Source organism: Anguilla anguilla, chromosome 12, assembly GCF_013347855.1.
Source record: "Anguilla anguilla isolate fAngAng1 chromosome 12, fAngAng1.pri, whole genome shotgun sequence".
Taxonomy (NCBI): domain Eukaryota; kingdom Metazoa; phylum Chordata; class Actinopteri; order Anguilliformes; family Anguillidae; genus Anguilla; species Anguilla anguilla.
The window spans coordinates 1273928-1294773 of NC_049212.1; the positions used below are offsets into that span (position 1 = coordinate 1273928).

General features: G+C 39.9%; 1 protein-coding gene across 1 annotated transcript in view; it reads left to right on the forward strand.

The window, feature by feature from the left end:
• The window catches only part of LOC118210034 (NACHT, LRR and PYD domains-containing protein 3-like), a 181297-nt gene that overhangs the window by 11305 nt on the left and 149146 nt on the right, over positions 1-20846 (forward strand). The window contains exons 6-8 of the mRNA XM_035385854.1: positions 333-672; positions 955-2785; positions 5075-5248. Of these exons, the coding sequence (XP_035241745.1) occupies positions 333-672; positions 955-2785; positions 5075-5248 (2345 nt within the window). The remainder of the gene's footprint in view (positions 1-332; positions 673-954; positions 2786-5074; positions 5249-20846) is intronic.

Sequence of the window (20846 nt, forward strand, 5' to 3'; positions counted from 1 at the left end):
AAAATATTTTCACTCTATTTTTTCTCTAAATCTCTAAATATAATAATAAAAATTATTTTATATTCAAATACAATAACAAAATTACCAAATTCATGTAACTAAATATTTTACACTGGGCCAACCTAAATAATAAAGGTGTTTGTAGGGGAAAAAACAAACAAGACATAATTCTATCCATCCATCTGGTAACATTTTTGTAACATTTATTTAATTATTATTTGATAGTAATATGATAAATGGTCAATTATGAGGAATTGACATACTCACCAACCCACCTCTTCATGTGTTTATTTCACACTGACACAGCACACCTCGTCATGTGTTTATTTCAGTGTCTCCTGCGCACTTTGATGAAACTGAAGAAGGATGAGAAGTTGAAACAGTTTCAGAGCCATCTGAGTCAGGATTGCCCAGAATGCTTTAAGACTCTGTCTGAAGATCCTTCTGTACTGCTTAAGTTTATGAAGATGAAGGAATTGTTCAAAAGTCATCGAATTGAAGGTTACCCAGAATGCACTGAGAGAGAGCAGAAGGATCCTGAGGCCCGGTACATAGTTGAGAAGTTGCTGGAGACCTGTGGCAGTGAGAGGTCTCTGAAGATCACACTCCACATCATGAGGAACATGATGCAGAAGGATCTCACTGACTCACTGGAGAGAGATGAGCAGCGCAGTAAGAGTTTTCTCTCATTGCGAATGTGTGTCCATTCAAATGCTGGAATTAGCTATAGCATCCACACTTCCATAATAGTGTTTTACATTGACAACATTACATATAGAAAGTGTCACAACCAATGTGCACACAAAGACTTATGTAACACTGTGATATGCGTAAAATGCTGTTAAATATGAGTCTATTAATATTTTTATTGGTAGTTTTTAAAAAATCTGTTATTGAATGGGAAATGTTTATCACATTTTAAACATAATTGTTTCTCATATTTCCTCTCTTCAGATGAATCCATAAAAATAGTCCAGAAGGCACTTAAAGCTCATCTAAAGAGGAAGTTTGAATGCATATTTGATGGTTTAGCAAAGCAGAGCAACGCAACCCTCCTCAATGAGATCTATACAGAGCTCTACATCACAGAGGGGGGAAGTGGGGGGGTCAATAATGAACACGAGGTCAGACAGATTGAGACAGCATCCAAGAGACAAACCACACAGGAGACTGCAATCCTCTGCAATGACATCTTTAAGCCTTCACCTGGACAAAAGAAACCCATCAGAACTGTGCTTACAAAGGGCATCGCTGGCATTGGGAAAACTGTCTCTGTGCAGAAGTTCATTCTGGACTGGGCAGAAGGAAAAGCCAATCAGGACGTTAATTTCATCTTCACTCTTCCTTTCCGAGATCTGAATTTGAAGAAGGAAAGAGCATTCAGTCTGATGCAACTTCTGCAGCACTACTTTCCACAACTGAAAGAGAGCCAAAGTGTTGAAGGTGATGAGGTCAAAGTGGTGTTTATCTTTGATGGTCTGGATGAGTGTCGACTTCCTCTAGATTTCCAAGGTAATGAGATCTGCTGTGATATAACAGAATCATCATCAGTGGATGTGCTGCTGACCAACCTCATTAAGGGGAATCTGCTTCCCTCTGCTCTCCTCTGGATCACCTCCCGACCAGCAGCAGCCAATCAGATCCCTCCTGAGTGTGTCCACCGAGTGACAGAGGTACGCGGGTTCAATGACCCACAGAAGGAGGGGTACTTCAGGAAGAGAATCAAAGATCAGAACCAGGCCAGCAGAATTATCTCACACATAAAGTCATCCAGGAGTCTCTACATCATGTGTCACATACCAGTCTTCTGCTGGATTTCTGCTACTGTTCTGGAGACAATGTTGGGTAAAACAGAGAGTGGAGATCTGCCCAAAACTCTGACTGAAATGTACACACACTTCCTGCTCATTCAGACTAATGTGAAGAATCAGAAGTATCATGGCACTGATGAGACAGACTCAAAGAAGATGTCAGCATCAGATACAGAAATCATCCTGAAACTGGGGCGGCTGGCTTTTCTACAGCTGGAAAACGGCAATCTGATATTCTATGAAGAGGACCTGAGAGAGAGTGGCATTGATGTCAGTGAAGCTTCAGTGTACTCTGGGGTGTGCACAGAGATCTTTAAAGAGGAGTGTGGGTTGTATCAGGAGAAGGTCTACTGCTTTGTGCATCTGAGCATTCAGGAGTATCTGGCTGCCTTGTTTGTGTTTCATTCATGTGTAAATGGGAACAGAAATGTACTCAGAGCAGAAGAATCAAAATCTCACAGTGGCAGAGTGCAGCTGTCTGAGTTACACAGGACTGCAGTGGATCAGGCCTTAAAGAGTAAGAATGGACACCTGGACCTTTTCCTCAGATTCCTTCTTGGCCTCTCTCTGGAGTCCATTCAGAAGCTCTTAGGGGGACTACTGACACAGACAGGACGCAGATCACCTGTACCAGACCTACAGACACAGACAGAAAGCAGATCACAGAGCATTAATAAAACAGTCCAGTACATTAAGGAGAGGATCAGAGAGGAATCTTCAGCAGAGAGGACCATCAATCTGTTCCACTGTCTCAGTGAACTGAATGACAACTCCCTAGTGGAGGAAATCCAAAATTCCCTGAGATCAGGAAAACTTTCTGATAAAAAGCTGGAACCACACCAGTGTTCAGCTCTGGCCTTTGTGTTACTGATGTCAGAGGAGATCCTGGATGAGTTTGACTTGAAAACCTACAACACATCAGCAGCAGGTCATCAGAGACTGGTACCAGTAGTCAGGAACTGCAGGAAGGCCACGTGAGTATTGTATCATTAATAATGTAGATGATTGACAGTGTATTTTCACACTTAATATTTCTAGTGAGAGTAAAGTACAATAAAATTGTCTGGTAAGTGAAAATTTGGTATAAATGATAACTTCTGGAGTTAGTGCCCTCATTTAAACCCTTTGCGCGCATGCCAAATCTGCCCAATCGTTGCCCATTCACGGGGGACCTTATTTAAAGCTTTATAACTCCAGACGTGAGCATCACAGAGACTTCAATAATGGCTTAAATGAGGAAAGACATTTGTACCATTTACAATACTAAGATTAGTTTATATTCATAATGTAGGAAGAAATAAAGTGCCACAAATGCAATTGTCTAGGCAAAATAATCTAAATTGAATTTGCTCTTTTTTGGTTTGCAATGAAATACTGAGAGGACCCATATATAAAACAGATTACACTATACGTGTCCTGGATCAAAAACTCCTTGACCACAAGATCATAAAATCTAAGGGTGGATATGTAGAACTACTATGGATTTATGAAGCAAAAACTAAGTAGTGTACCCAGTGTCTCCAAAACTATCCAAAATGTCTAAATTATGCATTGCTGTAAATCATGTATTTCACTATAAATCAATTGTTTTATCTGACGAAACTCACTGTTATCATTTTCAAGTGGGAATTACAAGATTTCCATCAGTACAGAGGCCTAAAATATCTAGTGTCCTGAAACATATCCAAAATCTCTCCAAAAATTAATTAAATGCTTTTTTTTCTGTTATAAAGCATATAAACATGCCCCTTTTGAAGGTTTAAGATGAATCATTCATATTAGATTAAAAATAATGCAAAAACATTATCACACAATGTGGAACAGTACCTAAATGTGTAATCATTAATTCTTGTATGTTTTCCTGTACTCTACGGTATGTAATGTTTTTTTGTATGGGAATTTGACATTAAAACAAATTCAACTGTCCACCACTATGTTCCAGTTCAGGTCACATCCGATGCATTAAACACAATGACTACTTAGCAACCAATGAACGCTTACATTACAGTTACATTACACTCAAATTCAAAATATTAGCTATTTTGGAAGGTGCCCAAGCATCACAAATAAGTGTATATTTCACAAACGGATTGTCCAAGACAATATATGACTACTCAGTCTGGAAAGGGACATCTCTACGTGTAAAACCAATGGTAAGGTTGTATATTTATTCCATATTAATGCCCAGATATTGACAGTAGAATGACATGGTATAATTTTTTAAAATTCCTCTTTATTTAAGTGTTCAGTGAGCAGCATTTTTCACAGCTGTACTGGCATACCTTCAGCTATTGTTGACTTTATCTTGCTGCAATGATGGAATACAAATTTTTAGCGGTAAAAGAATGTTTTTATGTATGCCCAGATGTGCAAGTTCGGTGTTGAATAATGTGTTTCCATTTAAACAAATCCAGACCAGGTCTTAACTCATAGCACATTTTGCTATTTTGGTGGCGTTATGAATGCGGCACACATGTGAATGCATGACACAGATGTGAGAAATATTTAATTTCAGTTTGACTGTTTCAAATGCAAGCTGTGCTCATTTACGCAGTCCAATGGCAGCTATTTTCGCAGTGCATCTGTATGGAGCTAACATTTAGAACTGATCATGTGACTAAACTGACACAGTAGCCTCAGTGAAGTGGATTATTTCTAATACTGAATGAATTACATTCTGTCATCAAACTGAAGATGAATTATTTGTGAAATTTGTAATTATAACAACTGCGCTCACCCCTATGAGAGCAGGGAGGCTTCAGTGCAAAGCCTGGGAACAGTCAAAAAAAGTGTTCATCCTTTACTACTTTCTCCATACATTAAGCCAGCACACCACCAACTTGCGTGTTATTGGTCAATGATTGAGCAAACGTTTGTAATGTTAAAAATGTATTTTAGATGCTTAGAAGGGTTGGGTGGTACATTACAGCCCTCAGAAAGTCAGTGCATTCTTTGTGGTGTGCTGTGTTATACACTAAATAGCCATACACCTTGGATGTGACACAGACCCCACAGAGTAGACATTACAGGACTTTCATAGGGAGAGAGAAAGAGATTACAGCACACAGAGTGCACGAGAGAGCAGGGACTTGTTGGCTGTGGAGCCGTTTCTCTCGTGAGCACACATTCATCTTATCAAGTGCATGTCTGAAATAAATGAAACTTAGTTGAAGTGGTGAAATGTTTTCTTTATTTTTAATTGTGGTACAAAAATTGACAGTAAAGAAACAATATTCATAATATACAATATTACCTCTCTGCAGACTGAACAGCTGTAACCTCACAGAGAAGTCCTGCGAAATTGTGGCCTCAGCTCTCCAGACATCAAACTCAACCCTGAGAGATCTGGACCTCAGCTACAATTACCTGGGAGATTCAGGAGTGAAGCTGCTCTGTGCTGGACTGATGAGTCCAAACTGTAAACTACAGAGACTGGGGTGAGTAGTGCTGTGTACTGTGTGACCTTAATTGTTGTGGCTGTGTAAGGGTTTGAATTTTGTCACAGGGAAGAAAACAAATTTCCTGATTTCATTCATTTTCAAAACCTGTAACCTGAATGTTTGTGTGAATACAATTTAGCATATATGCATATTGACTGGGGTGTGCTCATATGAAATTATCGCTAGACACTGCACCCTGGAGAGAGAGACACTCTACTGCTGCCATCTAAGTGTTCTCTGACACTAAAACCTCAGTCAGCATACAAGTGAGCAATTCATGACCTCTGTATTATTTTATCCATCTGGACACTGACTCTAGCAGCTGTCCCAGAGGAGCTGCACATCCTGCTAGTGAAATCAACAAATATGCCCAGTGAGTAACACAGTAAGGGTGTTGCCCCAGAACTTTATTAACGAGGCCAATGCAGTGATTGGTTCTTACAGAGATGCACACTTCAGTCAGCGTATAAGTGAGCCATGTAGTTTGGTGCAGTGTAAGAGAAAACAGTTTATCATGACAAAATATGAAAGTTGCCAATAACCAGGAATAGACAGCTTTAACAATGTTAAGAGGCAATCATTTGGATGGATTTTCCACAAAGATTATAAAGATGCAAAAGCAATAGTTTAAATGTTTAATTGGGATGGCAGGTACGGTATGCCATCCCGCCAAGTTACGCCTTGGCGGGGCGGCATGCCCTATACCTATACAGCCCAGAGAGTTGGCACTTTTCAGGGTTCCCTTCAAAAATAACTGCAATGACCACAGACTCTCAGCCCTTAAAAACATTCATTTCTGTACCTTCTGACCTCATTTCAACAGACAGAATTCACAAACAATGTCTCACGTCCACACAATAAAGCCCCAAACTTAGGGGATTTTGTGTTTTTTCCTTCTTCTTCTTCCTGCCTGATTACATCATCATAAATGCTCCAGGCCCACAAAGAATACATCTCCCCACTGGAAATTTAGTTATATCAGCCAATAGAAACATCAGATACACACACAAATATACAAGTACACGTTTAAAAGTACAAAACTTTGCAGCCATAATGTCTGCAGTCTTTTAGCTCACTGGGTTGCCGTTGGAACTTTTTGTAACAGATGCAGGTTCATCCCCCCTCGGACTCATGCGATCCTCTAATTACACTGGATTGATGGCTAACTAAAAATAAAGCATTTAAACTATTGCTTTGGCATCTGTAAAATCCTTGTGGGAAACTCATTTATATTTCACAAATCCAAATAAAATACACCCACACATTAGACAGTTACACCTTCACCTTCAAGTTTTACATTAGCTACCTTGCTAAAGATACAACAGATCGTGTGTATAATGTTACTACAGATGGCTCTGCAATTAAGCAGTAAAATCAGTGATACATTTCTGTCTGGTAGGTAACATTACTGGTCGTACAGAAACTGCCGCAAGATAATGACTTCTCCATGCCTGGTATATCGCTTTTTTATAAGTCAAAATGGTTGCATTGTGCCAGTACTGGTACTGTAACTACTTCTTAACTAGACTACTGTAGCGACCCTGCAACGCCATATTTCTAAATTAATGTTAGCTAGCCCTATATATATCCTCTACCGACATGCAGACAATTTGTAGGTCTGTCATGTACAATAGCCCATCAAAACCACTTTCATTTAAAAATGACATACACTTTCATTTATTTGTCATTAATGGTAAAGTAAAAAGATTAAATCTATGCCTATGTGTTTCTTTCAGCTAGAATGTGTGTTTGTGTGCATTTATGTGCATGCATGTCTCTCATAGCCTACATTTATATGAATTGCTATTATCACTTACTCATAGTAAACCCAGTACAAGAAGAAATTATTTCTGATGAAAAACACATTTTCATCATACAAAAATGCCAAGTTACTTACACATACAGTGTACTGTCTTTAAGTCATTAATTCAAATCTAAGCCTGCCATTAAAAGTATTGATATCAAAATTGCACCAAGTTACATGAAACAATATCTTAGCTTACACAAATTAAACAAGCTGTATTCCAAAGCAATGCTACCCAATGTTTCCTGAATAGTTTAAAGTAATTTGGCCCTTTGGGACTTTGTATGACTGGCATGCCCTTATGATCGAATCTATTTCTGTATATGTTGCATGTCCTGCTGCAAGGACCTATGGTGATGGTCCTTCTAACTATAATTTTCTTCACTAGTTACAGAAACTTTCAATTACTTTTCTTCATCTTCTATTATAAACTTTTATCACATCCATACATATATTTGAGCCTGTTTCTGAAGTGACTCTGCCTTTAGCTGTGTGTTAAGTAGGTGGTATACTTAGTAAGAAATACAACTTTTTGAGCAAAAAGATGCAATGAGAACAACTGAAGAACAAAAACACACAGTATTGTGCGAACTCCAACCTCCCCCTCTCAGCTATTGGTCCAAATATCACCTGGTTGGTTACGGTTGAGAGTTCAGAGGGCAGACTTCACATGCTAATGTACGGAGAGTCAGTGTCAATCTCTCTTCTGTAGAGATGGGATTTCTGTGAGTTCCCGCATGTTTGATGAATGGTGCTACTCATTTCAGCAAGTCATCAAAATGCACACATTTGGAAATAAGAGAAGTGGACCCCCTCGTTTAAACTCGCATTTGCCGAATGTACAGACAAAACTCTCCATTCTCTGTCCTACTCTGATTTAGATGGCGAACATACCATCTCCTTCGCCTTTTTTTCTTCTTTTGCATAGCTAGATAAACTAAAGCCACTTTTAACACTTTAAACTTTTTGTTTTGTGTTGTGATCTCGCGTAGCCCTTCTCTTTATACGTCCATGGCGTAGCTGCGAGACGGAGGTCTGGGCGAGATTCCAGCCCCAGTTAATAGCTGCTAAGTATTCTGCGTCCCCCAGCAGCGTGGAGTGACATCAAACGGTGCGGTGTTCTCACTGAGTATACCGACAACGGTGTTCGTGGACATGTTCGCCGGCGGTTCTCAATCCTGAAGTTCTTTCTTCTAACTGAGTATACCACCAGCTTTAGCTTGCAGTGCAGGGAGGATTTTGTCACATTAAACCAAAAGTAAAAAGAAAACTTACTGTCCACTGTGAAAGATGTATCTTTTGCATCTTCACTTTCAGTAGTAGCTGTGTCAAACATCCCACAGCATTGTAAACTAACTCACTGTCCACTCTGAAAGATGGCAGCTACACTTCTGGGATGGGATGGGAGGATTAAGCCCAGAGAAAAGTTTATAGAAAAGGTAGATGGGCCCTTTGCCCCAATTCAGAGAACATAGAGTATAAGAAAAGTGGCATTTTGGTTCAGAATAACATCTGTAGAACTGTCAGAGTTTAGTCCAGCAGGACATCTAATTCTCAGGTGCAGAGTGCTGCTGTTGGAGAGTGTAGCACAGACAGCTTCCCCAGAGCATCATCAACCTTAAAATCCTCAATTTCACTCTTCAACACTGAATCATTGTTCCATTTCACACATTACTAGGGAGGTGAAATGTTCTGCCTACAGTGTAATCACAATGGGCGTTCCACACAAACATAAAACAGACTTTGCATCTGGGCTCACTTTAACAGGACGTTTAACAAGGAAGTATGCAAAATCGGAGTAGATAAAGCTATTAAATAATTTAACCTCTTAGCTCAAAGCCCCTAGTGGTCGGCACGCCGGCGTGCCGAGATTACTGAACTCAGACATTCGGTGCTACTGCGACCAAAGTACGAGTTAACCTTCCTCCAGTGTTTGCTGCCCCCCCCCCCCCCCCCTTATTTTAGTGTTCACGGCCAAATTTGGCCGGTCTGTTTTAACTGCTCTTATATTAACACAAAAACTATAAATCATCACCAAATTTTGTTTAACACCTTTTTAAGCTATGAAACAGTGTCTTCAACTAATGGTTAACATGAGTAACTGTAGTGTATATACAAAGAACAGACACTGAAAATGTACACTCCTGGGCAAAAAAATGGGCCAAGCCCAAAATGGCAAAAAATTAAGCTTTTAATGGTCTTAACAACAAATCATTGGTCAGAAAATTAGCAAGAATTTCAAAAATGCACTCCTGAGACCTCCTGCGCCACCATTTGCTCATTTACTTTTGCTGCAGTGAGCTGTTTGGGGAAAAGCTAGAAACAGGGAAATTCACTTATACGGTAGACAAATTAACAGAATGTCAAATAAAATAGTCATGTTTTGTATTTGGTTGCATATCATTTGCATGCCATGACTTCCTGATGTCTGTGACCTATCAACATCATCAGAGTCTGGATATTTTATTTTCAGGTTGTCCTACAAGCGATACAAAAACTCTCTGCATTTGAATGGATCTCTATGGGAATTGGGGGTTGGGACTAGATTCAGCTTTAAATTATGCTGATACAGTATGGAACACATTTGTTGGCTAAATGGCTTTAAGTCATCAGATATGCAGTAGATACTACAAGCATTGTTTCTTCTGATTGATTTTCCTGTTGAACTCAATGGAAAAAATATTCAGGAGAAACAATGCTTGTAGTATCTACTGCATATCTGGCAGCAGCACAGTGGTTTGAGGCTCATTTGATACCTTGGACCCTTGATGACTTAAAGCCATTCAGCCACAAATGTGTTCCATACTGTATCAGCATAATTTACAGCTGAATCTAGTCCCACTCCCCAATTCCCATAGAGATCCATTCAATTGCAGAGAGTTTTTGTATCGCTTGTAGGACAACCTGAAGGGTGGGGGGCGGATGGGTGGGGGTGGGGGTGTTGTAGTTGGGGATGAGTGGGTGTGTGTATGGGGATGTTTTCCATCTGCTGGATGAACATAATATAGTTTTACCCATTCATTTCCTATGGTGGTCATTTTAGACCCGGAACACCACAGGTGTAACAAAGTTGACTAAACCACTCAAAATTCAATGAAAGTGGTGATCAGCAATTTTGTATGTTCAAATGCCTAGTGTGGAGGAAAACATAAGGTCTTGAGGCAATCAGATGAAAAACACAATATTTATGATTTAGGAAAGTTGTAAATCGGTCAGATTTGACCGGAACACAGGAGGAAGGTTAACATTCAGTGCTATTGCAACCAAAGTATGAGTTAAAAACAGAAATGCATTGTTTTAGCTTCATTAGTAGACGATACACGACAACTATGCCGAATACGGAGTTTCGCAGCCCCACCATTGTCGCTCTGGTCGTTCATTTAACACGCACCCCCTCCCTGCAGTCTCATCTACAACTACTCCCACCACCCATGACATAATGGACAATATTGTCTGTGTTGGCACTCATAAAAATATTCTTTCACCACTAAAAATCGTATCTCCGTCATAGCGACAAGATAAACCCGACAATCGCCCTAAGATATGCCAATACAGCAGTGAAAACGCTGCTCACTGAATAACGAAAATAATGAATTGTGTTTAAAAATGATACCATGTCATTCTACAGTCAATATCTGGGACTAAATATTGAATAAATATACAACCTTACCATTGGTTTTACACGTAGAGATGTCCCTTTCGAGACTGAGTGGTCATATATTGTCTTGGACAATCCGTTTGAGAAATATACGCGCATTTGTGCTGCATGGGTACCTTCCAGAATAGCTGTGTGTAATACCACGTGTTGTTTACACCGTTTTCGCCCTTTTTACTAAGGTCTGGCTTGATTGACAATTCATTTATTCAGTTGGTGAGAGTATAAGCTTTCTAACGATGTATAACATGTCTGATTTTGCTTTAGGAATAGCGTTTTATAGGTCAGCGTAACCGAAATTTTTCTTATCTGCTAATGTCTAAATAAATAATACGGTAGGCTATGGAGACGTTTTCTATGGAGACAGTACTGTCTCTGTCTCCATCTACTGAACATAGATAAGATTTCATCATTGCTATGTAAGTATTACTGCTCAAAATATTTTGGTATACGTTATTTTTTTAAATTGAGTGTCTAAATAGGTTAATGGTGTAAACACCTCACAGCTAGACCAATGAGGGTTTGTAGCTGGAGGGGAAGGCACCACGTGTTTTCCCTTGGCTGGTGTGAGTCAAAACCGGAGATGTTATTTATTTTTCCTCTGTTTGTAAGAACAGGGCACAATTATACTTAAAAATGCACTGGATCCGTCGCCATGGGTCAAATATGAATGCGCTGCTTCATATCCCACTTAAGACGGGCCTGAAACGGACCAGTAACATTCTTGTTGCTCTCCGTTCGCAAACAGGGCTATGTTGTCATCAGAGATATATCTGATCTGTCGCCGGACTGTCAATATTCCAATGGGAGCATCAGAATACTCACAAATGAGCGGAACAACACATGAAATATGTCCATGACCACAGCAAGTAAGCGTAACAGTTACTAGGGTTTATTCTCGTAATGATCTGACTCCAAATGAAATTATAATTTAAAATTTGGTTTTAACTATACTTGGAGCTTGAAGTGGTTACACTCCACTCTATCTTGTGCCATCATTCCTCAATATATGCTCCCGGGATTAGCACTATTGCTAAATCTCAGTTCGGTGAAGCCTACGGAGGGTAGGAGGCTGACCACCATAATACATGCCTTCCTTTTTGCATAGACAGTTATGAGCCCAGGACAGTGTGCATTTATCGGGCTCCTTAAGGCGAATTTCACAAGAACCGACGTATAACGCCCATGGGTCCTCTTAAGCCAAAACACCAGAACCAATACAACACCAGTCCCGTTAGCGGGCAGATCGTGGTCGCCTATCTAACTTGAGGACCTCACTAAAGACTTTCACTGTACTAGACCCCTGATCAGTGGGTCTTAGTCAGAATTGTCCCCCTGAGTATTTAATCGGAATTTCGGCTGAAAAGAATATAAAATGGATTAGAGTCATGAAGACCACGCAAGTTAAAAATAAGAAGAATTTATTAACAGGCAGGTAGGTCATTAGCTTAGAATTCAGTCAATTATAAAATATGGAAGGTTTAAAAACATAAATACAGTAAAAAGTTCTTACCCAGCCTGTTCAGCTACACACGGAACACAGAGTCTGCGCAGTGTGGGAAGTCGATTACGATCTTCCCCGTAATCGAGTTCCCACACTCCCTTCCTTTTAAGCCAAATCCCGCGTTTGATCTAGGCGGCATTGCCATAAATTAACCTGGACGAATAATAAAATCTGGAATTTAGGCCCCCACCGTTTGGAGGCTGTTGTCAATTAGTGGGGAAATTGGGAAAAGGAGATGATTACCAGAGAGGACATTCCATTGGGATAGTTTTTCCCTGAGTTTCTGAAACTATGTTTTATAAAATTTTATTTGGTATGAAACATATCTCATTCAATTTCTTAATTTCCCTGAATACGTCCATACCAAACATGTCAAGGGGATGTAATATTATGGTGCAGTTGTCATGAAAATACCCTTTTGTTGAATCATTTTGCATGCAATCCATGTTATTACTACATAAGGCATAATGCAGCAATATAATGAAAACGTGCATGGTTTGTAAGGTTTTACGGGGTTTGTGAATATGATAAACAGACGGTTTAGAGTCCAGATCCAGAAAAGAAATAAAAAGTGCAATGACAGAGGGGCCCACATAAGGGCACTGTGGTACTGTCAAGAGCAGTTGCCCCACCATTTTGCCAGAGGCCTGATGATCTTTTCACCCTTAATGGCCCCAAAACACACACACCCACAACCATAGACAAAGACCCTAGTTCCCCTTATCTTAGTCTTGTCCAGATGGCAACATTCCAGAGAGCCAACGGCCTGCTCACACAACCATAGACAGCTAGTCCAGTTCCCCTTATCTCAGTCTTGTCCAGAGGGTAAAATTCCAGAGAGCCAATGGCCTGCTCATTCAGAGGAAGTCCGAGTAACCTATTGTTTTATCACAAGGCTCTCGGGTCCTTTGAAGTACAGGATGAGTCCCAGCCCCCAGGCTCGTCAAATGCCAGCCTTTTCTGGGTCCCAGTTTGACTCCCGTCTACAGTGGTATTATATAATGTGGATATTTCACACTGTAATGTAAGCATTAGTTAGTAGTGTAATAGTTTTTTGTGAAGCATGCAAGAGTGATGACGTGAGAGTTGGAACATGTGTTGGAATATGTTTCTGGACCCCTAGATATTTTAGACCACTGTGCTGACTGAAAGCTTGTAATTCCTACTTGAAAATGATGCAACAGTGAGTTTCTTGAGTCAAAACAGTTGATTTGTAGTGAAATACATGAATATGTTGTGATTTACAGCAATGCATAATTTCGACATTTTGGATAGATTTGGAGACGATGGGTACACTGCTTAGTTTTTGTTTCATACATCTATAGTAGTTCTACATATCCACCCTTGTATTTTATGAACTTGTGGTCAAGAGGTTTTTGATCCAGCACATGTATAGTTTAACCTGCTGCATATATGTAATATCTCAGTATTTCATTGCAAACTAAAAAAGTGCAAATTCATTTTTGATTTTTTGTCTAGACAATTGGATTTGTGGCACTTTATTTATTCCAAAATTATGAATATAAACTAAACTGCGTTAGTATTGTAAATTGTACAAATGTCTTGCTTCATTTAAGCCATTTTTCAAGTCTCTGTGGTGTTCACATCTGGGGTTATAAAGCTTTAAATATGGTACCCCCTAAAGGGGCAAGGATTGGCATGTGCGCTAAGGGGCTAAAAACTGTGTTGACAGTTCAGAAATTTTACTTTTTAACTTTAGAAGCAGAAATTAGGCTAATTTGACTGTGTAATGCTTCATAAAAATCAGTGGGTCCATTATAAAAAATCTAACCATATTCGAAGGAATTATTACACATTCCATCACAAGAAAAACACACTGTGAAATGATTAAAGATGTTAATTGGTTGTTGTTTATTCATACATTCGTATATTTAGGTGGCCTAAAAAGTTACAGCTGCCAGCATCCTGAGGGACTGAGGGAATTGTGCAGCCATTTCAGAAGCAAAATGGCACCAAAAAAAGCGCCGCTAACCATCTTATTCAAAATAGCCCCAGAAGGGATTTGGTATTGCTGAAATGAAATGTCATTCAAATTGTGACCCATGTCTTGACATCATCCTATTTATGATTTGTTTAAGTTATGCTGGGAAAGAGGCCCTATAAAATGTTTATTGACATGGCTAGACAGCTAAACTTAGATTTAACAACAATATTTTTACATCTCTTTTCCTAGATCTTGTCTACAGTGTGGTATAAAACATTTTAGTTTTTCAAACGGGTGTTTTTTTTAAATTATGGTGAAAAAGGGGACACAAGCCTGGTCAAAACGAGTCCCCAACTGCAATGGAATTTTGAAGCCATGGTTTGAACCTGAGACATTTTGGCATCTACAGCGTTTTGAGTACATATTTCATTAAATTTCCATCCCATAACAATATATATGAGTAAATGCATACAGTATATTAAGCCGCGTTTCCACCAAAATTACCCGGAACTTTCAGTCCCAGGAACTACTTTACCAGGAACTAAAAGGTTCCTTCAGCCAATGGTTGTCTGCGTTTCCACCGGGGTCTAAAGTACCGCGAAGATTAGGCAAATTAGCCCACTGACGTTGTCGTCGGTCCATCTGTCATATGATTTCTTCTGTAACCCCATACTACCACCGAAGTAGCCTACATTATTTTCTAATAACCGGGACAGCCCGGAGGGGTTTATTCCACTTATATACAACGGGTTACCAACAATGACTATATATGGTTACTTTTGTATTTATTGATTTCCATATATCCTCTCAAACACATTCATTAACAGCAGAAAACATGCACACGTTGTAAACAATTTGCTGTTTTATTACTTTCTCGTCGTCAATTCCATATAGGCTAATCGCAAAATGACAAGAATAGAACGAAAACTCGGACTTGCGTGAAAATGTAAATTAGTAGTGGTACAGCCACCGTTTGCTTTCCTTCGAAGTTACTGCTAGCCGAGCAGCGAAGTGTGCCCTCCAGATGCGAACCATGCACCATAAATGAGTCCATAGTCTTCCTGGTCTTTTCGTGGAATTGAAAAATGGCAGTAAAATTGAGTAAAATTACGGCAGTCTGAAAAAGCTAAAGGGAAGATTACTAGAATTAACCTGTTATTTTACCCGGATAAAAAGTGCGGAAGGTGATTTCCAGTTTGCTTGTACTGTATCACCAATGTTAATTATGCAGAACTACCACATACCTCACATAACTGTATCAAACGTTTTGAGTCAATTACAACGAGCTAACAAAGAAAATCCGGAAGAAAATATTCAGCAACCGAATTAATCCGTTTGAATGTTTTGGTAGCCTACGTAATATGCTGTCCCAGCACGAATGCTTAGCATTTTATAAAACGAATACTAAAGCAAGAAAAGAACAGAAGAGCACACGTTATAATTCCAAGACGTTGACAGGCTATAACCAAAAGTAGGCTACTGCGCCGCATAACATACAAGTTTGATTTGAAGTTATTATGAAAATAAATTGGTTTGCCGCTGCATATTTTCAAACATGGCGGGTAATGGCGGAAAATAAATACAACACAAATACTACGAGTACTCGACCAATCAGAAATGTTCAGCGCTGCAAGCTCCACCCAAAAGGTTCCTGTACTTTCGGAAAGTACTACCCCCCGAGCAGGAACGTTTTGGGGGGTAAAACAAAGCCCCCAGAACTAAATTTAGACCCTAGTTCCTGCGGTGGAAACGCACTGAGTTCCTCAAAAGGTTCCTAGTTCCGGGGTATAGTTCCTGCGGTGGAAACGCGGCTTTAGTTTTACTGTACGGTCACCACTAAATATGTCATGGTTCTGTGTTTTCCTGTCTGTGTTTCCCTTGTTGGGCCGCCAGATGGCGGCACTTCTTTTTTGTGTCCTGCTCCCCCCCTGTTAATTGTATGATTGTTTTCAATTGTCTCCTTATTCCATCATTGTTCACACCTGTGTCTTGTGATCCCCTCTTCTGGTTTGATTGTTTTTTGAGTTCACCTGTGTCTTGTTACCCCCTGTCTATTTAAGTTCTTTGTCCCCTTGACTCGGGTGCTGGTTCCTTGTGTTTGTTCCCGACTTGTGTTTGTTGCTTACTGTATGTACCTACCCGGGTACTCTGCCTGCTTGTGATCTGCCCTGCCTGTGTTTTGAGTTCCTCTTGTTTTCTGTTTTTTTTTTCTTCTTAGATTTTTTGAGGTTTGTGCTTTTGCCCATCGTGGCCTTTTCTGTTCCCTGTTTGTGTTTGCCTTTTGGTTAGTAAAGTCTTTGTTAATTTTCCCTTTTTTGAGTTTGTCTTTCTTTACTCTGCGCCTGGGTCCCACCCCCCGTACCGTGACAAAATATTGGTTAATTTCGCTTTCCTCCAAGGATTGTTATTAAATGCTGAGGGACGAGGCTAAATTTAATTATATTCTGGCAAGTTAGTGATTTATGTTGTGATTTGACTATACTGTAGCATTTATGACATTATGCAAATAAATTAAACTGTCAAAATGTGTTTTTGGGAAAGATTGCCAAAATAGGTTTGACCTCCCTGATATAACATGTTGTATGTATAGTAATTAGGGGTGTTAACTGTTAATTGGTTAACTATTAATCGCTAATAAGAATGGTGATTGACCAATTTAATTGATTAAATAATTAATTTTCAATATACCATTTCATTGAATAACCTAAAGCTGGTTATTATACTTCAGATTAGAAAGTCGATTCTCCGTCATTAGAAACAAATCTCCTTGACTGGTGGAAAGTCAGGGCATTAGACTGCCAGCATTAGCAAAATGCTATTTGTCCATTCCTGGTAGTGGTGGGTGTTACAGGTCCTTTCAGTGACACAGATCCTTTGACTCTGTTCCCTAAAAGGACTTGTTCCTGGATTTGTTCATTGATTCCGACTTCAGACTCCTAGTGAAAAATATTTAATCTGCTGTGCTTTGTATGTGAATTCCTACAGGAACCTCACACAAACAGGTGGCACGAGTTGGCCTACTATATAATTAGCAAATGACAGAAGGGTTAATGATAATATAGCCTCTAGGCTATCAAAAGTGCAAATTATTTAGCAGGATGTGACAATTTCTTATGAATTTGTAGCTTTATTAGTGCAGAAGTTATATTTATTTCGCGGAGCGATGCTGTAATATAGCCAAAATTCGTTTCAGTTTTGTACTGTTTATTTTCATTCTCTGTCTGCCTGTCATAATTTGATTGACCCATTATTCCATGCAGAATCTACTGACTGCCACACAACTGTTCACAATTGCAGCGGGATTGTCGGATATTATTTTATCTTCCAGCTTGGCTATGTTTGTATTTATTTTGGCTAACAGCGTTGTGTCAGTTTCCTGCCTCATGCATTGCTCTTCAAGCTGGCTGCGCTAATGTTTAGACAATGCTTGTGAGAAAGCATGTCAGTGGTGCCTAGGGTCCTGGCGTGGTTTTTCTATAAAACAGCCTTCTGGTTTTGTTTGGTATGTGCGCTGGGAGAACGGTAGCCATTCATGGAAACTTTCCGAATTTTGTTTTGCTGCTTGTGCGTTCATGCAACTAATACCACAAACTCACAAACACACACACATGCTACCCAACCTCCCACAGTTGGTATAATTCTGTTCAAATCCATCATTGCCATCTCTATGTCTTAATGGCAATTGCATTGCACATGTTTGTAGAGAATAAAATATATCACTCCTCGGGAGCCAGATTCTCTAATTGGAGTCATTCGTGTCCATATTAGCCTCCTCAATCAGTAAACTCCAGGTGAAGGTTTACACTCTCTGCTACACTGGCCCTTCGACCTGGAGTGAGCGGCTAGAGGTTCAGGCTAAGGAAGCTCAACGTCTTCAGGAGGAGGCTCTCCAGGCTAAAGAATCTTTAACCATACAACTGAAGCCGTCGCTTGAAGAAAGCAGAGAGTGACTGGGAGGTAGCCAAACGTGTCACCGCCTTACTCACCGCTGACCCTGAATCCGCCAGTCCAGATGTTCCATTACCTCCTGCTAGTTTCCTGCATCTTCCTCAGGCTTCTGACATGTACCAGGCTGAGACCCTTCCTTCCACTCACCCTCAGCATTCCACGCCTCGGCAGCCAGAGTTTCCTCCAGCAGCTGTGTCAGCCACAGCTATTCTGACTGCTTCAGCTGCACTGCAGGCACTGCCACAAGTATATCGAGACTCAGTGCTGCTCTCTCCTGGATCTTCTCAGCTGATGTCACACACTGTTACAGCATCTACTGCTCCACCAATACCAAATACCAATTTTCTAGTAAATGGTGAATTTGTTGAAAGTGAAAGGCAGTGTCACACGCTGTGACACACCCCTTTTGTGGACCAAAGAGTTGGACGCAGGGAATCGTGGGAAAAGATCCGGATTTCACCAGCATTTACTGTGGGCTTAGCGAGAGAGAGACTATTGATAGAAAATAATTAAAGGAAACAAACTTATTCTCCCTTCCCCCTCATGGATTCCAGGTAACAAAATAATGTAGTAAAATAACAAACTGAAATAACCAGAACAAGACAGCACAACGGGGACACTTTTCAGCCCTTTCTGTCACTAAGGCTCTTTCTGCCACTGCTCTCTCTCTCTCTCTCTCAATTTTCAATTCAATTCAATTCAATAAGCTTTATTGGCATGGTAAGGGTACACTTACATTGCCAAAGCATTCACTCACGTGACAAACATAACAGACAGGCAATAACAATTTAACTACAATAAACAGAAAAAATATAAAATCCAGACAATCCACAGAAATAAAATTCTACATCTAGAACATAACGCATACAAAATGTCAATGAACTATAATAATTTTACTTTTCTGGTGTCAGTGTTACTCCCTGTCCCTCAGTTTGTGGCAAGTGGCAATGTATTGTGCTGCCAAATCTACACATTCCCTTCTTTCTCCCAAAAGGAATGGCAGCTTCTCTGTCTCTGAGTGCATCTCTAATTGTGGGCAGATGTTTTTCATTTTGAGGAAGAACAGTGACCTTGTCTCTCTGTATTTCTCACATTTTGTGAGGAAATGAAGCTCTGTCTCCACCTCTTCAATGTCACAAAGTGAGCACAACCTGTCCTCTCTGGGCAGCCAGGCCTGAGGGTGTCTACCTGTCTCGATAGCCAGGTTGTGTTCACTGAGTCTATATCTTGTCAATATTTTCCTTGTTTTTAAATCTTTCACTGTGGTCAGGTAATCTGCCACAGTGTTCTCTCTTTTTAAGGCCCGATAGCATTCTAATTTGCTTTGTGTTTTTGTTTGTGTGTCCCAATAGGTGATGTAATTTTCTTTATCTTTTGCTATAATTTGGTTGACTCTAATTGTTTGTATGTTGCTGTTTTGAGGCTGCTTTGTGTTAGTAGGGGTTAATGAACTAAGGTTCAAGACTAGCTGGCTGAGGGGACTCTTCTTTGGGCTCATCTCTTGGTATTTCAGGGCCTTGTAATGATAAGAGTGGGGGTCGCTGTTTTTGAGGTGAATCCAAAATTTAACTGCCCTTTTTTGGATGTTAATTAATAGTGGGTATTGGCCTAATTCTGCCCTGCATGCATTGTTTGGTGCTTTCCTCCAGACATGGAGGATGTTTTTACAAAGTCCTGCATGCAGGGTTTCTATGGGGTGTTTGTCCCATTTCGTAAAATCTTGATCTGTGAGCGGACCCCACACTTCGCTGCCATATAATGCAATTGGTTGAATCACTGATTGGAATATTTTAAGCCAAATTTTGACAGGCAGTATAATTTGAGTATTTTTCTTTATGGCATAGAATGCCCTGCGTGCTTTCTCCTTCAGTTCATTTACCGCCAAGTTAAAGCTTCCTGTTGAGTTTATTTTTAAACCTAAATAACTGTAATTGTTACTGTGTTCAATTGTTTTATTTCCTAATTTGAATCTGTATTTGTTTCCCTGAAATCTGGATCTTCTTTGAAAAATCATAATTTTGGTTTTAGTCATATTCACTGTCAGGGCCCAGGCTTGACAGTGTTTCTCTACTAGAGCCAGGCTCTGCTGCAGTCCATGTTCTGTGGGCGATAGCAGAACCAGGTCATCTGCATAGAGAAGGAATTTGATTTCTTTGTCATCAAGGGTGAGTCCAGGTGCTGCAGATTGTTCCAGCGCTTTGGCCAGTTCATTGATATAAATGTTGAACAGAGTGGGACTCAAGCTGCAGCCCTGCCTTACTCCCCGCCCCTGGGAGAAGAATTCTGTTCTTTTGTTTCCAATTTTGACTCCGCATTTGTTTTTTGTGTACATTGATTTGATTATATCATATACTTTACCCCCTACACCACTTTGGATAAGTGTGTAGAACAAACCATTGTGCCAAATTGAATCAAATGCCTTCTCGAAATCTATGAAACAGGCAAAAATTTTGTTTTTATTTTGGTTATGTTTTTCTACTAATGTGTGTAGGGTGTAAATATGATCAGTTGTACGGTGTTTAGGAAGAAATCTAATTTGACTTTTACTCAAGACATTGTGCTCAATAAGGAAGTCTATGAGTCTTGTGTTTATTATACTACATAGAACCTTCTCCAGATTACTGTTCACACAAATGCCTCGGTAGTTGTTGGGGTCCAATTTGTCTCCACTTTTAAATATAGGGGTAATTAATCCTTGATTCCAGATTTCAGGGAAATAACCCACACTCAGAACCAAAT